Raw genomic sequence first — 21,068 nt, forward strand, 5'->3', positions numbered from 1 at the left:
GACTTTCTTCATTTTACTCACCTTCTGTGGGGTCAGTGTAGAGCCACACAGACCATCCAATACAGAACCTAGTACTAAGGAGAGCGGGGACTGTGTGTGCTCTTTGGGTACCAACATGATATGAGTTACAGAAACCCAGTGAACAATATACATGTGCATTTTCTTCTTTGGCTCACCACTGAAGTCACTTAGCTCTTGTGGAACAACCTTTCTGTGACATCAACAAATATGTCAGTTAAAATGAGTGATACTGCCCATTTTTCAGCTGAGATTCTCCAGGATTCAGCAGGTACCATTTGGTTCCTAAGTTGGAGGATTGTATAAAATAAAGCAGAAGTAAAGTAGAGAATGACTTTAAAAGACTCTGACTCCAGCCTCAAAAGCATATGGAACTATGATGACTGTTCTTTATTCTACTTCCCCTGAGTATAAGCATCATCACTACTTCTTAAGCGCATAGACAGAAGGAACAGTCATAACCATTTATTTTGACTCAACTAATAAGAACACTTTGGTGGTTTTGTCTATGGAGCACATCCCACTGCACTGTATCCAGGTAAGCTTGTGATCCCCATCCAAACACAGTCATCTATCTACGTTCTACCCAAGTAGCATGACCATGGTATACACCATTACACTTAAAACTAGGACTGATTATTTTGGCCTTCTTGTGTGCCCACATTGGCTTCTCTGTTCTTTTAGCCATTGAAATTAGTCTTCTGTTGGACCATAGTCCAAAGCATCATCTAAGGGAATGGGATTGGGGGTGGGGGTGGTAATACAATTTCAGATCCTACTCCAATTTCTATGGAGGCAGCTGACTTTAAAACACACCTGCCAATTGTGCTTCAGGTAGGCAAATCCAGAGAAAAAGGTTCTTTGTCTCAAATACAATTTGGTCTTGTACTCTAATATTCTTCAACTCTCCACATGTGGAAACCATGCCTCCCTTACATAATAAGTTGATTTTCATACAACTTGCCAAATAACTATTAAATATTTCAACCATTCTTCTGATATTGGAAGCATTCCATGTACAAACACCTAATAAAAAAGGACTTGGCTACATTCCTTAACCCAAGGCTTCATGTATCTTCATAAAGCTCCTTCCTACTATAGTTTTCAGCTGAGGGGAACAGGTAAGACGCCAGGCAGTCCTGTATTTGGCAGAGATAGTGGACTGGCTCCTCCTCCTCCCTCTTCTTCCCCATCCTCAACTAGTCAATATATAGATGGGGTAATTAAGAAGCCAAGGGCTCTCTCTTTTTCTCCAGTGGCTGAGACATTACCACCTCCAGGATTATCCAAGATGCTATGTTATCTGCCTTTAGCTCTGGTCCTTGGGAAGATAACTCTAAGTGTGGTAGAGACATTATTTTTCTTTGCCAAAGGCAAGGAAAGTGACAGCTCAATTTGGGTGACAACACTATTATTTCCTGGGGCAAAGTCAATAGGTTCAGTGTGGGACATCATTCAAAGGGACCTGAGCGCTTTAACACACAGCTTCTTCCTCACCTTCCTGACTCAACAGGACTCCTGGGAAACCTTTACTATAGAAAGAGGTCTTGATTTAAGGGAGAGGAGAAGCAGGTAGGAAAAGAACAAGAGAAGAGAGTGGATAAGATGAAGGAGTATAAGATGATGTACATAAAAGGAGAGTAAAGGCATTCTCTGAAGGGAAAGAGCAGGCACACAGTATGGACACACTTTAGGGACCTTTCTGAAAACTCTCCCCCTCCAGTCTCTCTTTCCCAGTCACAGCCAACTACTTACTGACTCTAGCATTTCACCAAATATAAGTTCTTGGCATGTGAAACTACGTGGGAAAGACTGAGTAGAACTTCTACCTGGAAAGTATTAGAAGATCACAGCCAGAGAACCCCTCAGAGTGAACAGGCACTAATGTGTGTTCTCAACCAAGTCTTGTCTAATTTTTATTCTTGGCACAGAGAGGCCACCCAGCCCTCTTAGGGACAACTGTCACTACAGAACACCGTCTTTCAGGAAACACATGGGAGGGTCTGATGTTGGATCTTTTGATAGTCACCAGCAATGTTCAGAATTCACTGTAGCTTAGGCCCAGTTAGCATAGAGAACGGCCAGGCTGCTTACCAATGTCCCACACTCTTATCCTAATCCTTCTCACCTGGCCCACTGAGGCTGTGTGACACCATGGACAACATACAGCATTAGAATGACATGGACAAGCTTTGGGTCTCAGCCTCTAACACTCCCTATCTTAAATTCTTTGAACTTCCTCCCTAACATCGCAGTGTGACATCTGTGTCCCATTTGATTTTGACTTTCACAATGAAACAAGACTCTCACCCTGTGCTAATTCTTGCTTTACTCTTTAAGTTGGGATACTGTGCTCTGATGTAGAAGGAGCCTGATGACACAGACTAGGATGTCCGTGAGAGCTGGTGGCTAAAATAGGGACCTAGACCTGGAGGTCAGGGAGAAGAGCAGAACCCAGTGCCACTCCACAGTCATCAGTCAGGTCATGACGGCCTCATGGGGGCTGAGTGCTGAAGACAACAAAGAATCCTACTTCCATCCTGGCAAAATGGCAAAATCCCTGATTGAGCCAGAGCCCAAGAAGTCAGGGACCAGACAGGAAATGGGAAAGTGCTTCCCTTTAAATCCACACTGCTCTACACCGCTTCAGGCTGAGAAGAGAAGGTGTGTCCTCAAACCAGTTGAGTAAAAAGTAACTGGTTAATCTCTTCCTTACTCAGAAAAGCAAGTGTGTCCCCTGTCTTCAAACTATACAAGGCAAAACTAGGCATCCTAGATAACTGGGTGAGCACTGCTTCAAGAGGATTAGTGATCATGCTGGTTTAGTAAAGTAGTGGTTGTGGATTCTCCTCCAATAACCATGACTTCACCAGCACTGAACAGTAAGCTGGGTTTCCAGTACCAGGCATGGTTTCACTATTGCTATGTGGTTCTTAAGTCATGTTAGAGAGCTGTTGGTTACTGCCAAGGTATGAGTGCCACTACTGTATCCTTGGGGTTACTGTGCCATGCTGGGTGTTCATGCGGCTCATAGGCATCATAGCGAGGGAAGACTGTTGGTTCCTTCCTTTCTTTGGAAGTTTGCATGGCACCTTCTGGGACCATGAAAGCTACTACTCAGAAAGGAGACATTCAGGTTGGCTCCTGCTCAGGGGTCTCTGGGCTCTGCTTCTGAAGTGCACAGTGTCTTCAGCAATAGAGATTTGCCTTCCATCTCTGGGGCCAACAATCTATAAACATGTGTCCTATACCCACTGGTGAGTGTAGTCTCCACTTCTCGCAAGGAAATTTCCCTTTGCTATAGACAGAGACTGTAAGAAAACCACAACCTATCAAAGGCAGAGTGTGGAGCCCAGTTCCAAATGTATCCACATCTACAAAAGGCTTCCACACCTAAGGCTCAGGGAACATTGTGGAAGAAGGGGCAGAAAGATTTTAAGAACCAGAGGACCAGGGAGTTTGCTGTGAGATTGTATCTCTTGGTAACATCAGTAGCTATACTTACAACTGCTCAAACATGAGCTGAAGAAGAACAACATCAATGGACATGCCAAAGTGGATGGGGGAAGCCTCAATCCTACACAAAGAACTATACGCAACCAGGGAAATCAGGGAGGAAGAGAAGTATCCTTCCGCAGAGAAGAGCCCATAATAGACTGTCCAGTATCAACAATTATCCCTGAAAACATTCATGTAACTGACATGACATAGACTGAGCCGGTTGTGTTTAGAAATGTATATGTACATACATACATGCATGCAATAATCATTAGTGAAAAAAAGAAGCCATGGACTTGAAGGAGAATGGGGAAGGATTTGGAGAGAGTAAAGGGAAAGAGGAAATGTTATAATTATATGATAATCTAAAAAAAAACTGCCGAGAGAGAGAGAGAGAGAGAGAGAGAGAGAGAGAGAGAGAGAGAGAGAGAGAGAGAGGAATCCTTGTTTTCTGTGAGTGAGCAGAGGCTTCCCTTGGAAAGAGGCACCTGTCCCTCTGGTCACACCTGTGAGGCCGTGGTTTGTAGTTTCTGGATGCCATTGCCCAGGTGTTCCTTCCTCTGGTGGACCTCTTCTCGCTTCTTCTTCAGCAGGCTCTTAAACAGTGATATCTGCTCCAAGAAACTCTTGGGCGTAGTGTAGCTGTATCTTCTCTCGTTCTGGTAAAAGCAGGCACTCATTTCCCTCACGCTGGTGTGAACGTGTGCCATGAAAAGGCCAATAGAATCTTTGTGCTGTGGCTGAAACATAGATATTACATTTCTCATGAAATCCTTTCAAGTTGAAAAAATATAATTTAGAAAATAGAAGAAGGAAAAAAAAAACCACCAAAAATTATACAGTATTTTCTTTCTAAAAGCCAGGACAAATTACCTAGTAGAAGCTAGGAAAATTTACTTAATCTTCACGAGAGACCCACAGGGTTGGAGGGGTAGCTGTAAAGCACTTGGCATCCCCACAGTCTTCTTGCCAAGCAGGACAAAGAATGTTTTTATGCTTCACAACCAAACCCAGAAGTCAAACAGCAGAATGGACAAAGCCCAGATCTTCACAACTTGATCTATCAAGTAGATGGGGAAAAATGAAAAATGCAAGACGATATTCCAAAGGATACTTTTTTGGAGAGATGTTCCTGTCAAGCTGAACTTTAGACAAAAAGAATCAATACAAAGCCAGGGGGACAAAAAAGCTGAATCAGAGAAACAGAGTTTTATAGGAATCCATGTCAAACAAAATGGATGGGTAAGCTACCCAAACCACTCATTCTGAGGGGAAAATATGATGGTCATTTCTATTCTTATTTGGAGAAGTGAACAGCAATAAAATGCAAAACACAAAGCAGAAAACTCCTCCCCCTGCAGAGTCCCTGCCTGTCCCTTCTGTGTGTCCTCTGTGACTTCTGGAATAGTTAACTTTTTAATTTGTACAGCCACATCTCCCTCATTCTAATGATTATTTATTGCATTCTGTACAAGATGAACCAGGTTCAATTAATCAAGGGAAGCCTAAAAATCAATTAATATGAATTAAATGAGCTACACCAACTCTTTGCAAAGTCACACATAATTTACCAAAGTGTTGTCAATAACACTCAGGCAGCTTCAGTAAAATTGCACACAAGTGGCCGATGATGCAGTTAAACGTTTCAAACCCAGACCATCAATATTGCAACCAGAGTTGTGAACAGTTCTACAAAGCAAGCAGCCAGCGGCTCCTCTGCAGCGTCCTTAAACACACAGATTCCTAACACCACAACAAACCCCGAGGGGATGTGAAATCTTCATGTAAGTGCACCATTGGGTTGATTAAAAATCTGTCTCTGGAGTAATTGAAAGAATGTGTGTTCAAAGCAAAAACTTGGGGATGTAAATCTTGAATTGTACTGAATTCAAGGGGATTCAAGATGCATGCCTATTAGCAATTAGTGGACTCAGAAAATAAAATTTATGAGCAAGTCTATAAATGTCATATGCATCATAGTTCGTAGAGAACTTTATTTTCTAAACAGCTTGGCTCCCATATAACTATGTACAAATCTGCTCCTGTCCCATCTTGCTTTACGGGAACTTTCACAGATACCTTCCTATGATACAGATAAATACCTCCTCAGCCAAGCGTAACCTCCTTATAGAGAGAAAAAAAAAATACCCTGGCTTCTGCCCAACCATGATCCTTATGAGGAGGCTCCTCAGCAGCGCTGAAAGCTCCTTTTAACAACAGTTTCATTTGTAAATCTCGGATGGGAAGAGTGGCTTCCGGGAGAGCTGGAAGTGGCCGGATTGCAACTTGTCTCAATGGGGCAAAATGACTATTGTTACCGGGCTTAACAAAATGGCACAGCATGGGAGACTCATGGAGCCAGGGAGCAGCTGCTTGTAATTCACACTGTTTTTCAGAAAACTCGAATCGTTCCAGAACAGACCCCTCTGATGACTGGTGACTGGTCTTCCCTGCATTCTCAATTTGTCACTTTCTCTTATGATAAGGTCAGCCGTGACAGCACTTCCTGACACTAACAGCTGTGGCTTTTAAAAGGGTCATTGTAGAACTACTAATTGCAGTAATTTCATTAGCATAAATTATTTATTCTGCCATTCATTTATCTCCAGTTTTCTTCTGGGGGGGGGGGGTGGATGGAGCAGAGAGGGCCTCGGAGGGCTGTGGCAGCACAGTGCTGTGGTTTACACTTCCAGAGACTCAGGGAAGATCATCATTTCTGCCAGATTTGCCTCTTCAGGGGAATCAGTTGACACCACTTTGTAGTCATTTTGCAGCCAATCATGGTGAAGGCAAAAATAAAAACAAGCGGGGAGCTGTTATGAAATGCCTCTAAATCTGTGGCTTCCCTACTAAGATTGCTTTGGAAGCCATGCTGTCTCCGTTGCAGAATTCAATGCACAGATAAGACTGCGTTTTTCTTCACACGAAGAAAGAAATGCTTATTTTCTAGTCTCCCAGTTAGCTAGCTGTAAACACAGAAACATAAATTCTATGGTGCCTGGTGGGCTGCCTCTCTGGCACTGGCTGTCACTGCCATACCAAGTACTCAGGAGGCCTTGCTCTTCAACCCAGTGCTCAGTGATCCTTGTTGAGGATGCCAGCAAAGGGTGAATGCAAATTGTGTGTGTGTTTAAAAATTTTATTTCTTTCCAAGACCAGCAAAGCAGACTATACCTGTTTATAAAATTAAATTGGGATTTGTAAGAAAGGCAAATAAAAAACAGAAGAGATGAAAGGGTTTTTCTGTTGTTTGTTTTAGTTAAACCCAGGAGAATTTTGTCACATATGATGTCATACCCTTGTAGGGAGCCTTAAAATGCTTTCTCAAATTATTTCTGTGAACTTTTTAAATGTGAAACTACCAAGTTATAAAATCTGTTATTTATAATTCATTCTTTTGGGGGTTGGTAAAAGACTATTGGATTCTTAGGGCAAAGCAGCTTGTTAAAGAGAATTTAGGGGTACATGAGAGGAGCCGGAGTCTATTGGAGCATCTCTAAGCTCGTCATAGCACCTAGTCACCCCAACATGGAGACTACTGAGGCGGCAACAGGGCTTGAATCCTACGGCCTAGGTTACATTTCCAGGCCTGAAAAATTAGGTAAGCCCGCATGTTTCCTACTGTCCACAAAAAGGGTTCCTTCTCAATGTTCCTTTTCCATACTTTCAAAATAACTGAACAAATGCAGTAAAAGTAAAGCCTGGGCTCTGGAATCCAACCACGTCACGTCTCCTACCAGGGAGCCATCAGCCTCCAGCTGTCACCACCAGCCACCACCTGGCCACAGACAAGGACAGGCCCTTCTCACGAGGCTGGGATCAGAGAGACAAGCAGTGCAGGCACCAGAGTTCTGTACAGCATTTCAACAAGTGCTGAGTGCTGATCCAAGGCAGCTCTCACGTGCGTGGTTTTCACTTTTTGTCTTTAAGCTTCGAGTTCCAGGTGAGTGTCCACTATCAAAAGAGGCAGCTCCATGAGTCTCTTCACAACACGGAAGTGACCGAGGATTGATGTGCTAAAAAGTTCAGAAGAAACCTAGGAAGGCCCAACCGCCCTCGTTCCATTCATTCATTCATTCATCCATCCATCCATCCGTGTGTGTGTGTGTGTGTGTGTGTGTGTGTGTGTGTTTGCATCTATGCATGTGTGTGTGCTAGTGGTTGATGTTGGAAGTCTTCCTTGATCGCTTTCTACCGTCTATATTGAGGTGAGGTCTTTCAGTTGAACCCAGAGCTCATGGATTCAACTAGTTTAGGTAGCCATCTGGCGTGCTCTGGGGAAGGCCCCATCTCTGCCTCTCTTAGTGCTGCCATTCTCACCCAGCATGTATGTGGGTGCAGGATCAAGCCCCCAGTCCTCACACTTGTGTGGCAAGTGCTTGGTACCCAATGAACCCTCTCCCCAGCCCCAGCTAGCCCTTGCTATGGGAGGATAAGGCTGGAGATGGCGTGGCTGTTGAGGCTAGCACATCCAGAAAAGCCACAAAAGTATGAACTTTCATGTAGAGCTGGTTCTAGCTGAACTACACAACCAGATTCCTGGGCTACCATAAAAACTGGACCCTGCTTTCATGGGTGGAGGGGTTCCTAAGCTTTAGGAAGCTGTAAAGACCTTGGAAAACAGTATTCATTTAAGAACTCTATTCTAACTTTGATTACCAGCTGCAGAGAATAAATAAGTAAGGACACACTTAGGTGTGGGGGTGAAGAAGAATGGGGAAGGGTATGAACGCAATGGGTCTGCCTTTCCTACCTACTGGAAGACAAAGCTGAAGCCAGGGCGAAGTTTAGGCAGATCTCAAAGATCTTCCTCTGGTTTTTGTCTTGATCCTTCGAAATGGCTTTAACGTCACCACCCTGCAGGAGACCAGATGTTCTAAAAGGATGCGTGTGACCCTCTCTTCAGTATCAGACTGTTGAACAATGACTCCAGAGAATTACAACTTCCCCAGGAGTCCAGGGCTAGGGAAAGGCCGAAGCCCTGGGACAGCTACAAGAGGGAGAGACTTCACACGGCTCTGACAACTTATCAGACTCCACTGCAGGACAGACCAGAGCCAAGACACTGAAGGGCAATGATGGGCAGGGCCACACCGTGACCAGGACCTCCTCATTATGTGAACCTCATGCCCTCTGTTTAAACCCAAGTTTATGCTAGTGCCTTAAAGACAGACTTGGGGTGTCACTGGGCTCCCCTTGCTGTTCTCTCCAACGTGACCACCTTAAACAAACTCTCTTTTCTGTGTTTCTTTAACTGTTGAACTGAGTATGCGGGGCCAAACCTAGTTCACTGGGGCTACCAGCAGAGCCGGGTTTTACTTTAAAAATTATGCTATTATTTGTCCTCTTCCAGTGGTTTTTCCCCCAAGTAGGATTATTATATGGCATGGTCAACTTTGTACATTTTAAGTTAACTTGTAACTGACATTGCAAAGAAAGAATTGTGGCCCAAGTCATCAGTATAACATAGCTATCATTGAAGAGATAATGTAATGCCCTCGCATTTGGCATATGTGTGCCTGTAGAGTGTGTGTGTGTGTGTGTGTGTGTGTGTGTGTGTGTGTGTGTGTGTGTGTGTGTATGCACATGTACAGGCACACACATATGTGATACATTGTTTTTAAAAAGAATCTGTAGACCACTGGAGAAATATCAAGCCTAAATATGGCAGAGAGGTCACTTTCCTATTTGAGTGGGTCACCCCTGCCAATCCATGCCACGCTGTCTCCCGTATGGATGGCAGACAGGGCAGTAACACTGCATTAACTGTAATGGTGACATGGTGTTGAACTGTGAGACCACACTAAAGCATCACCCCAGAAGGACAGACCTCCTCTGTCATCCAGACACCATGCCTGAAACAAATGCTTCCATCCTCACATTTCCCAGCACGGACCTCACCCTCACCAGACGGCTCATATTTTAAATTTACATTTAAAATCTGTCCTTTCATATGGCCCTGCTTTCAACTATTTCTAAGGCCATTTTGCCTTAAAAAACAAAACCAGTGCTTTTCTTTTAAGGCCCTGATACCTTCTACTTTTTGCCCCATACATTCCTAACTGGAATCTGTACTCTGACCCCTCACCCCATCACATTCCCAATGGGCTTCCCTCTGTATCTGCAACTCCATTCCTAGCAGTACGGACCGTCCCTTCCTCCTGTCTTATACATCACCCTTCTCATCACTGGTTCCTGATTTCCAGGGAGAGGCGGTGTGTGTTGACACATGTGTCTGGTGGATAACACAGTGACACTGAAGTGTCAAACTGTTTCAGTCATTTACTTGTCAGTTGTCATTGGGTTCAGTATCAGGTAATAGAAAAAAATAGCATACCCATTTAGTTAAATGCAGTCAGCCCACAGCCCAAGGTGCTGAGTATGTACTGATGGGAATTACATGTCAATATATATAAAATGGCTTGTTGTTAATGAATCTTTTCTCTGTGGCCAAAGGGGGTCACCTTGTATAAGTACCTTCCACTTGCCCAATGAGGTCAATAATTAAGAAGTGCCCAAATTATGCAGATAACTTTCAGTCTTAATGATGGGAATTAAAACTAAGAAAGTGATCAAATTAGCACTCATTCAAAATTTTAAAAGCTGTTTCTCACCTCTACAGGAAAGACACCACATGTTTTTAGAAGAATGTGGACACACTGCACTCTGGATTATAATTAGTGCTCCTGTGTGACAAATTAGGAAGGTGGGGGAGTTAAATAAGCATCTTACACTGAAAGGAAATCATCTGGCTAATTTGTTTGCAGGCATAATTCAGCTTGATAGAAATGCTGGAATGCCAGGAAAATGTTTCTATCTGGCACCCAAGATCCTATAGGAGGCGACATGATACCGTCAGACAGAGCTCGGCACCTGTGCAGCCCTCAGGCCTGCAAAGCCCGCCTCGTCCAGCAGGTGTCAACGGTCCCTGACCAGGCTGAGCTGCTGCTCCACAGAAGCAGATGCAGTCCCGGGGCAGCAAAGATGGACAGCCTTCGAGGCTATGCACATGCTGCCACAGAACTGCCAGCTCAGATTTCCTACCAACGAAGGAAAATCAAAGCAACATTCAGAAACCAGTTCCGTTTTCAGCCTGATAAATGAACCAAGTAAGCTAGGAGTCTGCTATTCAAACACTGGACACGCTGATTCCCTTAGATTCAGACTTTTGAGCCCCTCTTCTCACTGATGGAAGACAAGATGATGCCCCAGTACTTCAGCAATATGAGAAACCTCACGATTGCTCAAGGAACTCGATGACTACTTTTATCATAATTAATGTCTCTCTAGATGTGAAGGTCTAATTCCCCCCCTCCCCCAAACTTCAGAAGGCCTATTTTCTATTCTGTTTCCTTATGCATGTGCTGGTCATGTGACTGTGGAGAAGAGAAGGAGAAAGGAGGCAGACAAGTGTTCCCAGACATTTTTAGGAAAAAACAAAAACCTAAAGGAGAGGTGGGTTTCCCTCTACAAAATACTGTATGCAGAAGTGAATGCCTGCCACCATCCCTGTGATGTACACACCTATGCAGGTTTTCCTTTAAGTAGAAGCAAAAGAAAAATGATGCCAGTCAATAAAGCTAACTGCATGCTAACTAGTCAGTTTTATAATGGTACCCAGATTCTAACCATCTGACCCCAAGGATACAGTATCTCACAAAGCACTGCCATGCGCTTTGGAAGGGGATGGTCATGGTTTGTGGAGTAAAGGAGAAGATGAGGACTGATTGAGATGTTAACGTCTTATATGCCCCCAAATCCATTTGACTTGGACAGTTGCTTCCAGTAACTCTGGGCCTATTCCAGGCCCTCCCACCTTATTGCTCAAAGGCAGGTAAGGACAAAGCTCTCTGAGAGACACACTCCAACACAGTCTCTCTAATGGGAAAGGCTCCAGACCCCACCTTCGCATCTGGGAAATCTGGGGGCTTGCTTCACGGTTGCTTTCTTTACTCTGTGTACCTGAGTGATGGGCAGTTTGCTGTTGCCGTTTATGTCACACGGGCATTTGAAAATGTAATCAGAGGTCCCAGCATTATGAGAAGTGACAAACACAAACCACAGCCCCGTAAGGCCAGAGTTCCATTCCCAACAGAAAGCCAGAAACATGAAAAAGCAACATACAAGCAAGCAGCCAATAGATACATATTTGATACCAAGATCTAGAAACTGAAAATGGCTGGCATTTTGCCTGCCAGTAGTGTGCCGTGACTTGTGCCTGCCTGGCTGCCTGCTTACCTCAGGCTGACACAACAACGCACCTCAATCCCCTCTATTTCTTCAATGAAGCTCCTGCTGACGGAGACTAGAGCCTCCTGTGGCCATGTATGAAACCAGTCGATAGCTGTGCAGTTGACTATGGCTGGGAACTTCCGGGCTCTACCTCGCAGGGTGTGGCCAACCGGTGAGAAGCAAAACACCATCTGTGGAGACAAGGGCGTGAGCGGTGAGTGTGGACAGGTCCAAAGAGTGATGAGTGTGTCATCTCAGACAATGAGAGAAGGGGCATGGCCAGCCACACTGGTCAGCTACCCCAGCATAGGGCACTGGTGCAAGGCAGCATTGACCTCCAGCATGGCCGCTCCTCAGGGCAGACAGAAGTACCATTGTGTCTTCCTCAAAATGTGCCCCTCTTCTTTCGAACATGGCTTATGATTACCACTAGGAGTGAGACATTTAACTTGTTCCCTAATATAAGTCACATAAAAGTTAAGTCACCCTGAGGAGGTAAGGGTGTCAATATATTCACCTTCAAATTCTGTCCATTTTGTAATTCAGGAGGCACCACAAATCTGAAATACCCTTTACCAAAAAAGCCAGTTTTATCATTACCAAAAAAGCCAGTTTTATCATTATGAATGACACCAATTTCTGTTTGCATTTAAAATAAAAATACCTGCTTTAGTTCTCACCTCAGATTTTGAGAAGAAATTTTAAAACCTGGGTAAATAAGCTCCTGCTGAGAAAGTTTCTGCTGTAAAACTGAAAATTTTTACTAGGTGCTTAATGATTTAAAAGTTAATTAATACCTGAATGAGTTATCAGTCTGTACTGGGGACCTTTTGAGGATCAATTCCAGAAAACCCAGGTATAATTCAGAGGGTACTCAAAATGCTTACATGAAAGGTGTGTTACTTTCACAGATCAAACCTACATCCATTAACCATTTCTAGATTACCTATTGTCCCTAAGACGAGGTCCACAGTATAAGGAGTTGTTATTCTGTGCTGTTTAGCAAACCAAGAAAAGAAAAAGAAGTATGTGCACATTCAGTACAGTTGTGTTTCTCTTCAAATATTTTCAGTCTGCAATGGGTGGGATTCATGGATGAGGACATGATGTTGGGAAGGGCCAACTGTGTATTTGTATCCCAGGGATTCTGTCAGTCGAGCCTGAGTTTGGATGCAAGGAACTCTTCGTAGTCAGCAGAGCAGATGTGACCTCATTGTCATGCCCTTTCAAGGGTCCTGGGTTTTAGAGGACTGTCCGAGGAGAAGATCAGGGGACTGCAAGGACTCTCCATCCCCTGCGTCTCTGTGGACCTGAAGACTTTGTTAGTTGGGAAAGGCCTGAGTAGACAGTGTCACTTTTTCTCAGGACAGGTTGATGGTAGAAAATGAGGCCCCCGAGGTTCCAGGGCTGAGGTCAGGCAACAAGTGATGTCACTGTCTGAGGATATGGTTTTGTTTTACTTATGGCATTTTTTTTAAATCCATGTGAGAAAAAAATACCCAAAGAACTCCAGCATATATCAACCTGTATAATACCTCAATTCACAGGTTTATTTGATATATTCAACAATTCAATGTAGACAATTCCTAAAAGCTAAATTTTTTTTATTGTGATAAGAAAGCACACTATGATTACACTCTTACATTTGATTAGTGGGTAGGATGTGTTGTCATCTACGGGCAGAATGAACATCTCGAACTTTTTCATCACATAAGAGTGAAACTCTTTAACTGTCAATCAGAGACTTTCTCACAGTCTCCTTAGTCTCTAGCAGACACTGTATTAGATTCTACAAGTCTAACTCAATGGATGTCTCATAAACAGACCATGAAATATTCACAGTGCCATCAAGGGTCATCCATGGTGTGGGAAATGGCCAGATTTTTTCTTTTTATAGTAGAATAACATTCCACTGTTTATGTATATTTTTCTCTTATCTGTCCATCGATTTTTTTTATTGCTTCCTGAAAGCATATATTGCCAAGCTGTCCTGCCAGACTTCCTGATGCCAGGACTGTATAGAAATCTACAATCACCTCCCAGAATATCTTTTGAGTGCCATGGGTCTTTTTTATATAGTGTGCATCCCAGTGTGAAATTATGTGAAGACAATCCTTGTTCATTAATAACAAAACACAAGAAAATATCTTCAATTCTAGAAAAGAAATATAGATTTTTGAATAACCTTGTTATATTATCTTTCAATAAATGATTTAAGCATACCAATAAAATAACACAAGGAGAGTATTTTTCTCCCAAGGCTGAATAAACATGATTCAGACATGATTCTCTACAGTATTCTTAAGAGTCAAGAGTATGCCAATGACAAGGGTAGAAATAAATATAGAAGTCATGGAAAATACTTGGAACCTCAAGTATGATATACTGTTTCGTTTTTCTCTGCCTGTTATACTCAAAAGAAGCTTCTAAAATCATGTGAGTAGAAGAGAATCAGACATGGAAAGCCAGCTTCTTGAGGAAAGAGGAATGTTCAAGTGCTGGAAGGAGAAACCTAAGACCTGAACTATAATTTTAAAAAAGTTAGACAGTGTCATCAGAGTTTTCTTAGCACATGTGGTATTTGAACAGTTGGTTTACAACTTATAGCATGACAATAATGAATATATGATCATCAATATGTGTATCATGAAAAATGTGAGCACATGTGATGATGAGGAGGAAGAGGAATTACTAGAGGAAGGAGAGGTGAAGGAAGAGAAGTAGGAAAGAAAAAGAAAATTGAATCTTACCGTATGCTATGCCATGATGAGCTAAAATGGATTAGGCTCTTCCAGGACAATCTGATACCCATAAGGACAGCATGCTAGTTTAACTTTGTCACGGCAATGCTTAAGTGAAATGAAAAATCTCAATTTCTCATTTTTCTCTTTAATTGTGTGTATGTATATGTGTGGGTATGTGCATGTCTATGTAGATGCCTGAAGATCCCAGAGACACAGGATGACTTGAAGGTAGAGTTATAGGTGGTTATGAGCCACTCAACATGGGTGATGGGAACCCCACTCTCTAGTCCTCTGTAAGAGCAGTTTGTGCTAAGACATCTTCCAGCTTCGGTTTTATTTGTATTTTGAGACCTGGTCTTGCTATGTAACATTGGCTGTTTGGTAGGCACCATGTAGCCCATAATAGCTTCAAAGTCACAGCAATTCTCCTTTCTAAGCTCCCAAGTGCTAGGATTATAGGTGTGCACCACTGCATCCGGCTACTTTCTCAATGGCTCTGCAGTTGGTCAAGTACTCACAGAACCCAGGTCTTACACACAGAATGAAAATGGAAACTTTTAGTAATTTTAGGAATCATAGATCATCTAAACTAGTACCCAGAAACTCAATTGTACACATATACTTGTCCATTCACAGTTCCTAAGAAGGGAATGGATAGGATGCTGTTAGCCTAAGGCTTTGACTATTAACCCAATTCACTGTTCAGCAGTTTCTAGTTTTACTCAAAGAGCACAGAGCTACTCCTTCCGGTCAGATTTTTGTTTTGTTTTATTTTTCAAAACAGGGTTTCCCTGTATATGAATTTTCCTGGCAACAACACTCAATAAGGTTTTTCCAGGAGGCCATGCAAATGTCTACAATTACTGGTTACTCTATATTTTTTCTTCTAAAAATGGTCTGCAAAACTTTACTGATAACCTGTAGTAAACCCAGAGGGAAATTATTTGGTGTTGAGGAGCAGTGATCACTCTGAAAAGTTTTCTCACTATAGTCTTAGTAATTTTAGGTGAGATTAACACATTTGCTAAGAAATAAAAAAAAAAAGTGATTGAACATATTGTTGTCTAGCCCATAATTGACTTTCAATGTTTCAGGCTATGCTGGTGTGCATATGAGTGCTCCTTTTTATAAACCTCACATTGAAGGGCTTTGTTTGATATGTGAGGCATTGAATTGGACATGCGTGCTGGAGTGGGGCCCAGGGGCTGGCATTTGCAGACTCCCACAGGAGCCAGGTAGCAGCCCAGCTATTAGGAATGCTTAGATATCTTCTACCACAATCACACACTCTTTGTTAGGCATCATTTTTGATGTTAGAGATGACTTTTAAAAATAAATGTTATTATTATTGTGCATGTATATGGTGTGTGTGTGTGTGTGTGTGTGTGTGTGACAGAATGTATGTGAAAGTCAGAGAACAACTTTGTGGAGTTAGTTCTCTCCTTTGACTTTTACATGGCTTCCAGGGATTGAACTCAGGTTGGCAAGCTTGCAGGGTAAGCACTTTACGAGCTGGATGACTTTTTATTGTCATTATTCGTGAAGTAAGATACCTCAGTCAAACAGAAATATTGTACATATGTCTCCACTCATGTATGACCAAGACAGGAAAGCCTAGCTACTGAAGTGTCCTCATGACTCTACCCCTAGTTAGAGACTTTGTGTAAACAGGATCCCCCAAAAGAAGGTCAAATACATCCCACCACAGTAGCTCTGCCACATCTGCCAGGAAATACCCTGCTCCATAAGCACTAGCCAGGTCTTGTCTGAAAGACAAGAATTGGACTGCAGTGAACCCACAGGCCAGGCTGCAAGGCTTGTTAGTCAACAAGCTTTGGGAAGCAGGGTTCAGAATTAGACACCCCTTGCTTTGAAGGAACACTCAAGTTAGTGTGTGTTAGAAAAAAGAACTCTATCCCTTGTCTGAACTCAAGTTATCTACCTTTCAGTAAGTACCTAGATTCACTGAAATAGTCACTTCCTCCTCCAAAAAAAAAGTGCCTGGTAATTGCAAATGAACTGTCAGTGGGGCCAGGAAGAAAGTTAGCTAGATGGAAAACAAATGCCCCAGGCAGCCGTGCTATTTCTAAAACCAAATTCTCCCAAGTGCAAAAGCAAACTCTGAAATCACTACTGATGCATCTCCTGCAGCCCTAACATTTGGGTGTCAAGAACTTTTTGGGATTCACACCTAGGATTTTCTACTCTTTTTTCCCCCTTGCCCACACAGGAGTTATGACTCATTTGCGATAACCCATATCTGATCACGCTTTGTAACACGTTTCAATTTCCTGTAGATGCAATCCCTTCTTGAGTACATATTTATTTGAGTATCACTAACAGGACTCAAGCCATTTCATCTCCTAATGGAAATTTGAATTGCTACAGTCACTGTATTTTCTTCCAGCTGATGTAGTTTATTCTCAGGTAGAATCCTCCCACATATTTACTTCCAAGGCATCTATCCATAACTTGTGTTTGCATTTATCATCCAAAGCCCCAGTATATTTCAAGGATAATAAGCCCTGAGTCTTGCTGAGGCAGCCCCTATGGAATGGAGTTTTATTACAGAATACATCTTCTGTTTGAAACTCTGACTTTGTCCTCCTCCTCGTGTCTACCCGTATTATCTCCCACCTAATCAGCTATTAATTTCAATTCCTTTTAAAAGGTCCAACAGCATCTTTAAAATGTGTACATACAAGACACTTTGATACGAGCATCTGCTTTGGCCAGCAGACAACAAAATCATCCCTGAACCTCTGACTTGGTAACCTGAGCATTTCAGACTTTCCTTAAAAGTAATATTTAGTACCAGAGAATTCTAATTCATTTTGTTTCTTGTGTGTGTGTGTGTGTGTGTGTGTGTGTGTGTGTGTGTGTGTGTGTGTGTGTGTGTGTGTGTACACGTGGGTAAACTTGTAGCACAGTGCTCATGTCTGTCCGTGACTTCTGTCTTGTTTGAGACAGGGTCTCCTCATTGTTTGCTGCTGCTGCATCAGTCAAGGCAGCTGGCCTAAGAGCTTCTGGACATTCTCCTGTCTCCAACTCCTTTTCACTGTAGGAGCTCTGGGGCTACAGGCCTGTGCTTCTGCACTCAGCTTTATGTGGGTACTGGGGATTGGAACATATATGGAAAGTGCTTTATTTACTGGGCTATCTCCTTTGCCTCTATTTCCATTTTTTTTTTTTTAAAAAAAAACAAGGACATTGTTCTGCTTACAAGAGTTCACATGCAATCTCTGCAGCAGAGAGTGTATCTAATCCTGGGAAGTAGAGGCAGGAGGAGGAGCTCATTGCCCTGGCTCTACTTGTCACTTGGACTTGTAGTGATCATGTATTGCTTTGCAGGCTGGTCTGCAGCTCCTTAACTGCACATCATTCATCTTGGTTATTTTATAACAAGAACATTGGTACCTGTTTTTCTTGTAAATGGGTCAGTATTTGAGACATCTCATGCAGTTTCTGGGGGTTCCACTGAGAGCAGCTGGCATTACTAGGTCACTTCCTCCATGTGTATAAGGACAGTCCTCACACTCTGCTGGGAAACCCCAGATCTAAACATTAGCACAATACTATGAACACAGAATGCTTTTCTATGTGCAAAGTACATTCTGTGTAAAGTGACACCTTTATTCTGAGATTCAGCCTTTCATTGCTGGTGTTAAAGTTTCTTGAAAGGGTTTGTGGGGACAGCATGGTGATTCAAGTGTTTGTTTTGCAAGAAGGAAAACTTTATTTCAATCCCTAGAAGCCACCTATATAGAAAAGCCAGATGTGGTGGTGCAGGCTTGCAGTCCCTTGAGGAAGTATGTATAAAAAAGGAGAGACTGTTGGGAAGATGGGGCTGAGACAGCTCAGCGGGCACAGTGTTTGCTGAGCGAGGATGAAGGGCAGGATTTGGATCCCTGGAGAGGCAGAGATGGGGGCACTTCTGGAGCTCTCTCTAGCCTACTTAGAGAGCTCCAGGTCAGTGAGACCCTGTCTCAAAAAACAATGTAGACAGCACCTGAAGAATGGTACCCAGGATTGCCCTCTGGCATCCACATTCTGTACATATGCTTATGTATCCACACACAGGTTCACCTATGCAGACTCCATCAGTGGGCTTTCTGTTATGGCTTCTAATCCCCTCCTCATATACACAGCTGCAGGTTCATACTAGTTAATGTAGCTATTAGACTAATGTCTGTCCTTCCCACAGTGAGGTGGGCTCCATGGGCTGGGGCTGGGTTGTCCATACTCCTGTCATCTCCCCAAGATCCAGCACATCACAGGCCTCCAATAAGTGTTTGCTGAAGGATAAGTGGCCAAATGGCGGATTGCTGTCCCTGTGGTTTCCATGCCTTCTCTGTCATGAAGGACTCCATGCCTCTGTAGTCATAAGTTGAAATGAATTCTTTTCTCCTCTAAAGTATTTTTGGACTTGGTACTTTATCACAGCAACAGTAAATTAACTAATACAGATAGCATCTTTTTGTCTCCTTAATTTCTTTGCAATTTACCAACAATCATAGAAAATGGGGAGGCAAGTGTGAAAGAGTCCCAATAAGCATGACTCCGGAAGAACGGAGAGCAGACAAAGCCGTGGTTGGCCAGTCCTTGGCTTCTCGTTCTCATCAATGCAAGAGCTAGAATTGTGGGCAGGAGGGGTGCAGACAGCCCTCCCATGGATGAATCCATGTTTGATGATCTCCTGAAGAGGAACTAGACACCGTGACCCTCAAGCAAACGCAGACCTGAAAGGCTTCACTGCACAATGATGCCCAGTAAGGTGTGCAATATCTGATTTCCTGTGAGACAGGCATGTGAGCTTTCAGTGTAAGATAAACAAACACCACATATGGACATTGCAGCACCATGGTTGGGTGTAGGTGTCAGCACTTCTGCTGTGACTGTTGGGTCCCATGTCACAAAAGAATACACCTCAAGAGCAAATCCCTCGCTGTACCTGTAGATTCCGGTCCCAGATAGGAAGTGTTCTCTCTTCCATCTGAGAAGGAAGCAGAGAGGGGAACACAGCCCAAGTGGGACACACATAATATAAAGCCAAGACAACTCGAAAATCTCTAACTGAAAGGAAGAATTGCTCCAAAATGAAATGAATATAAGAATCTGAAGAAATGGCTAAGAACCTCCTTGGTACATGAAGAGGTTAGAAGGAGAAAAAGGATAGAAATCTACAAGGGCAAAGACCAGGATGAAAGTGTAAAAGAAGAGATACAGTCAACTGTAACTCTTCTTAAAAGATATTTATAGTATCTCAAGTCAACATGCCATCCCATACTTGCTGACAGAATGCTGATAGCATCTCACTAAAATAAAGACTAGAGGACTGGTCACTGCAGCACTTGCGAGCTCCAACTCTTGAGGAAGTACGTATAAAAAAGGAGAGACTATTGGGAAGATGGGGCTGAGACAGCTCAGCGGGCACAGTGTTTGCTGAGCGAGGATGAAGGGCAGGATTTGGATCCCAGCACCCTGCATAAAAGCCAGCCACGGCCATGCACGTCTGTGAACACAGTGTGTGGAACAGGGGATTAGGAGACAGGTCAGTCTCAGGGACCTGCTGCCCAGCTAGTGCAGCTGAAGAGGCTCCCAAGTTCAGAGAAAGACTCTGTCTCAAAAAACCAGGCAGAGTGTCAGAGGGAAACACCCAACATCAATCTCTGGCTTTCACATGTGTATGGACAACGAGCTGCACCCCCCACATACACACGTACACACTCGTATACACCACACATACAGACACACACACACTCACACACATGCATGCATGCACATGTGCACACATACACAAAGGGAGAAAGAAAAGAGGACAAAATCAGATGATGCTCCTAACAACCCCTGAAGAACAAACTGCGGAACCTAATGGGATTAATGAACATGCAAGGAGGTAGCTGGTCAACCTCGTGCCCCTCCATTCCTCCTTCCCTCCATCCTGACTTTCTTAGGTATCCACAGTGGTCTGTTAGGAACTTGGCAGCCGTGAAAGACACTACAAAATACCGAGACAAGAACTCTATATAAAAAGGTGCAAAATGAATATGAAAGTAACTGGCTGCTTTATCAAAAGCCAGCTAAAGACACGTTGACTAAATGCAGAGACACACAGATTTCCCTGAGGTGATTAATATCCGAAAGATGATATTTTGCCCTCACATTCATTAATACATTTTAGGCACTTTTAGTAATTCCTATCATGTTCATAAGAATTTGTGGGGTGATTTTTTTAGGGCTCATATGGAATAAAAATGGGTTAAAAACATCAAAAGAATATTTGAAAACAATAAAATTCTGAAAGTAAATTCATACGCATACCACTGGTGAATAAATCTTGAGTTGTAATAAATAAAACTGGGTGGGGAAATGATAGAAAATATTCAGTATTTAAGTACATTCATGGTCCCCAAATTAGTTTATACATTCTCACCAGAACTTTTTAAATCATGAAACTGATTTTATATTTCATCTGGGAACTAAAGTAGGATGGCTAAATCAGTCAGAGCCTGGCGTTCTGGCTCTGCAGGTTCCAGAACATACTATGAAGCTATAGAGTGCAAAGCTACATGGCGT

The 21,068-nt window shown here is 43.0% G+C and overlaps 1 protein-coding gene across 3 annotated transcripts in view; it reads right to left on the minus strand.

Annotated features, from left to right (window-relative positions):
- Positions 1 to 21,068, minus strand: part of Dnah11 (dynein axonemal heavy chain 11) — a 318,597-nt gene that overhangs the window by 101,711 nt on the left and 195,818 nt on the right. For all 3 annotated transcript variants that reach the window (XR_008218451.1, XM_052739195.1, XM_052739194.1), the window contains exons 55-56: positions 11,778 to 11,939; positions 4,023 to 4,256 (exon numbers count right to left, since the gene is read on the minus strand). Coding sequence is in view for 2 of the 3 variants with exons in the window: in XM_052739195.1 (XP_052595155.1) it covers positions 4,023 to 4,256; positions 11,778 to 11,939 (396 nt within the window). In the remaining variant the exon portion in view is untranslated. The remainder of the gene's footprint in view (positions 1 to 4,022; positions 4,257 to 11,777; positions 11,940 to 21,068) is intronic.

This window comes from Peromyscus californicus, unplaced genomic scaffold (assembly GCF_007827085.1).
Source record: "Peromyscus californicus insignis strain IS unplaced genomic scaffold, ASM782708v3 Scaffold_15__1_contigs__length_86483966, whole genome shotgun sequence".
NCBI lineage: Eukaryota > Metazoa > Chordata > Mammalia > Rodentia > Cricetidae > Peromyscus > Peromyscus californicus.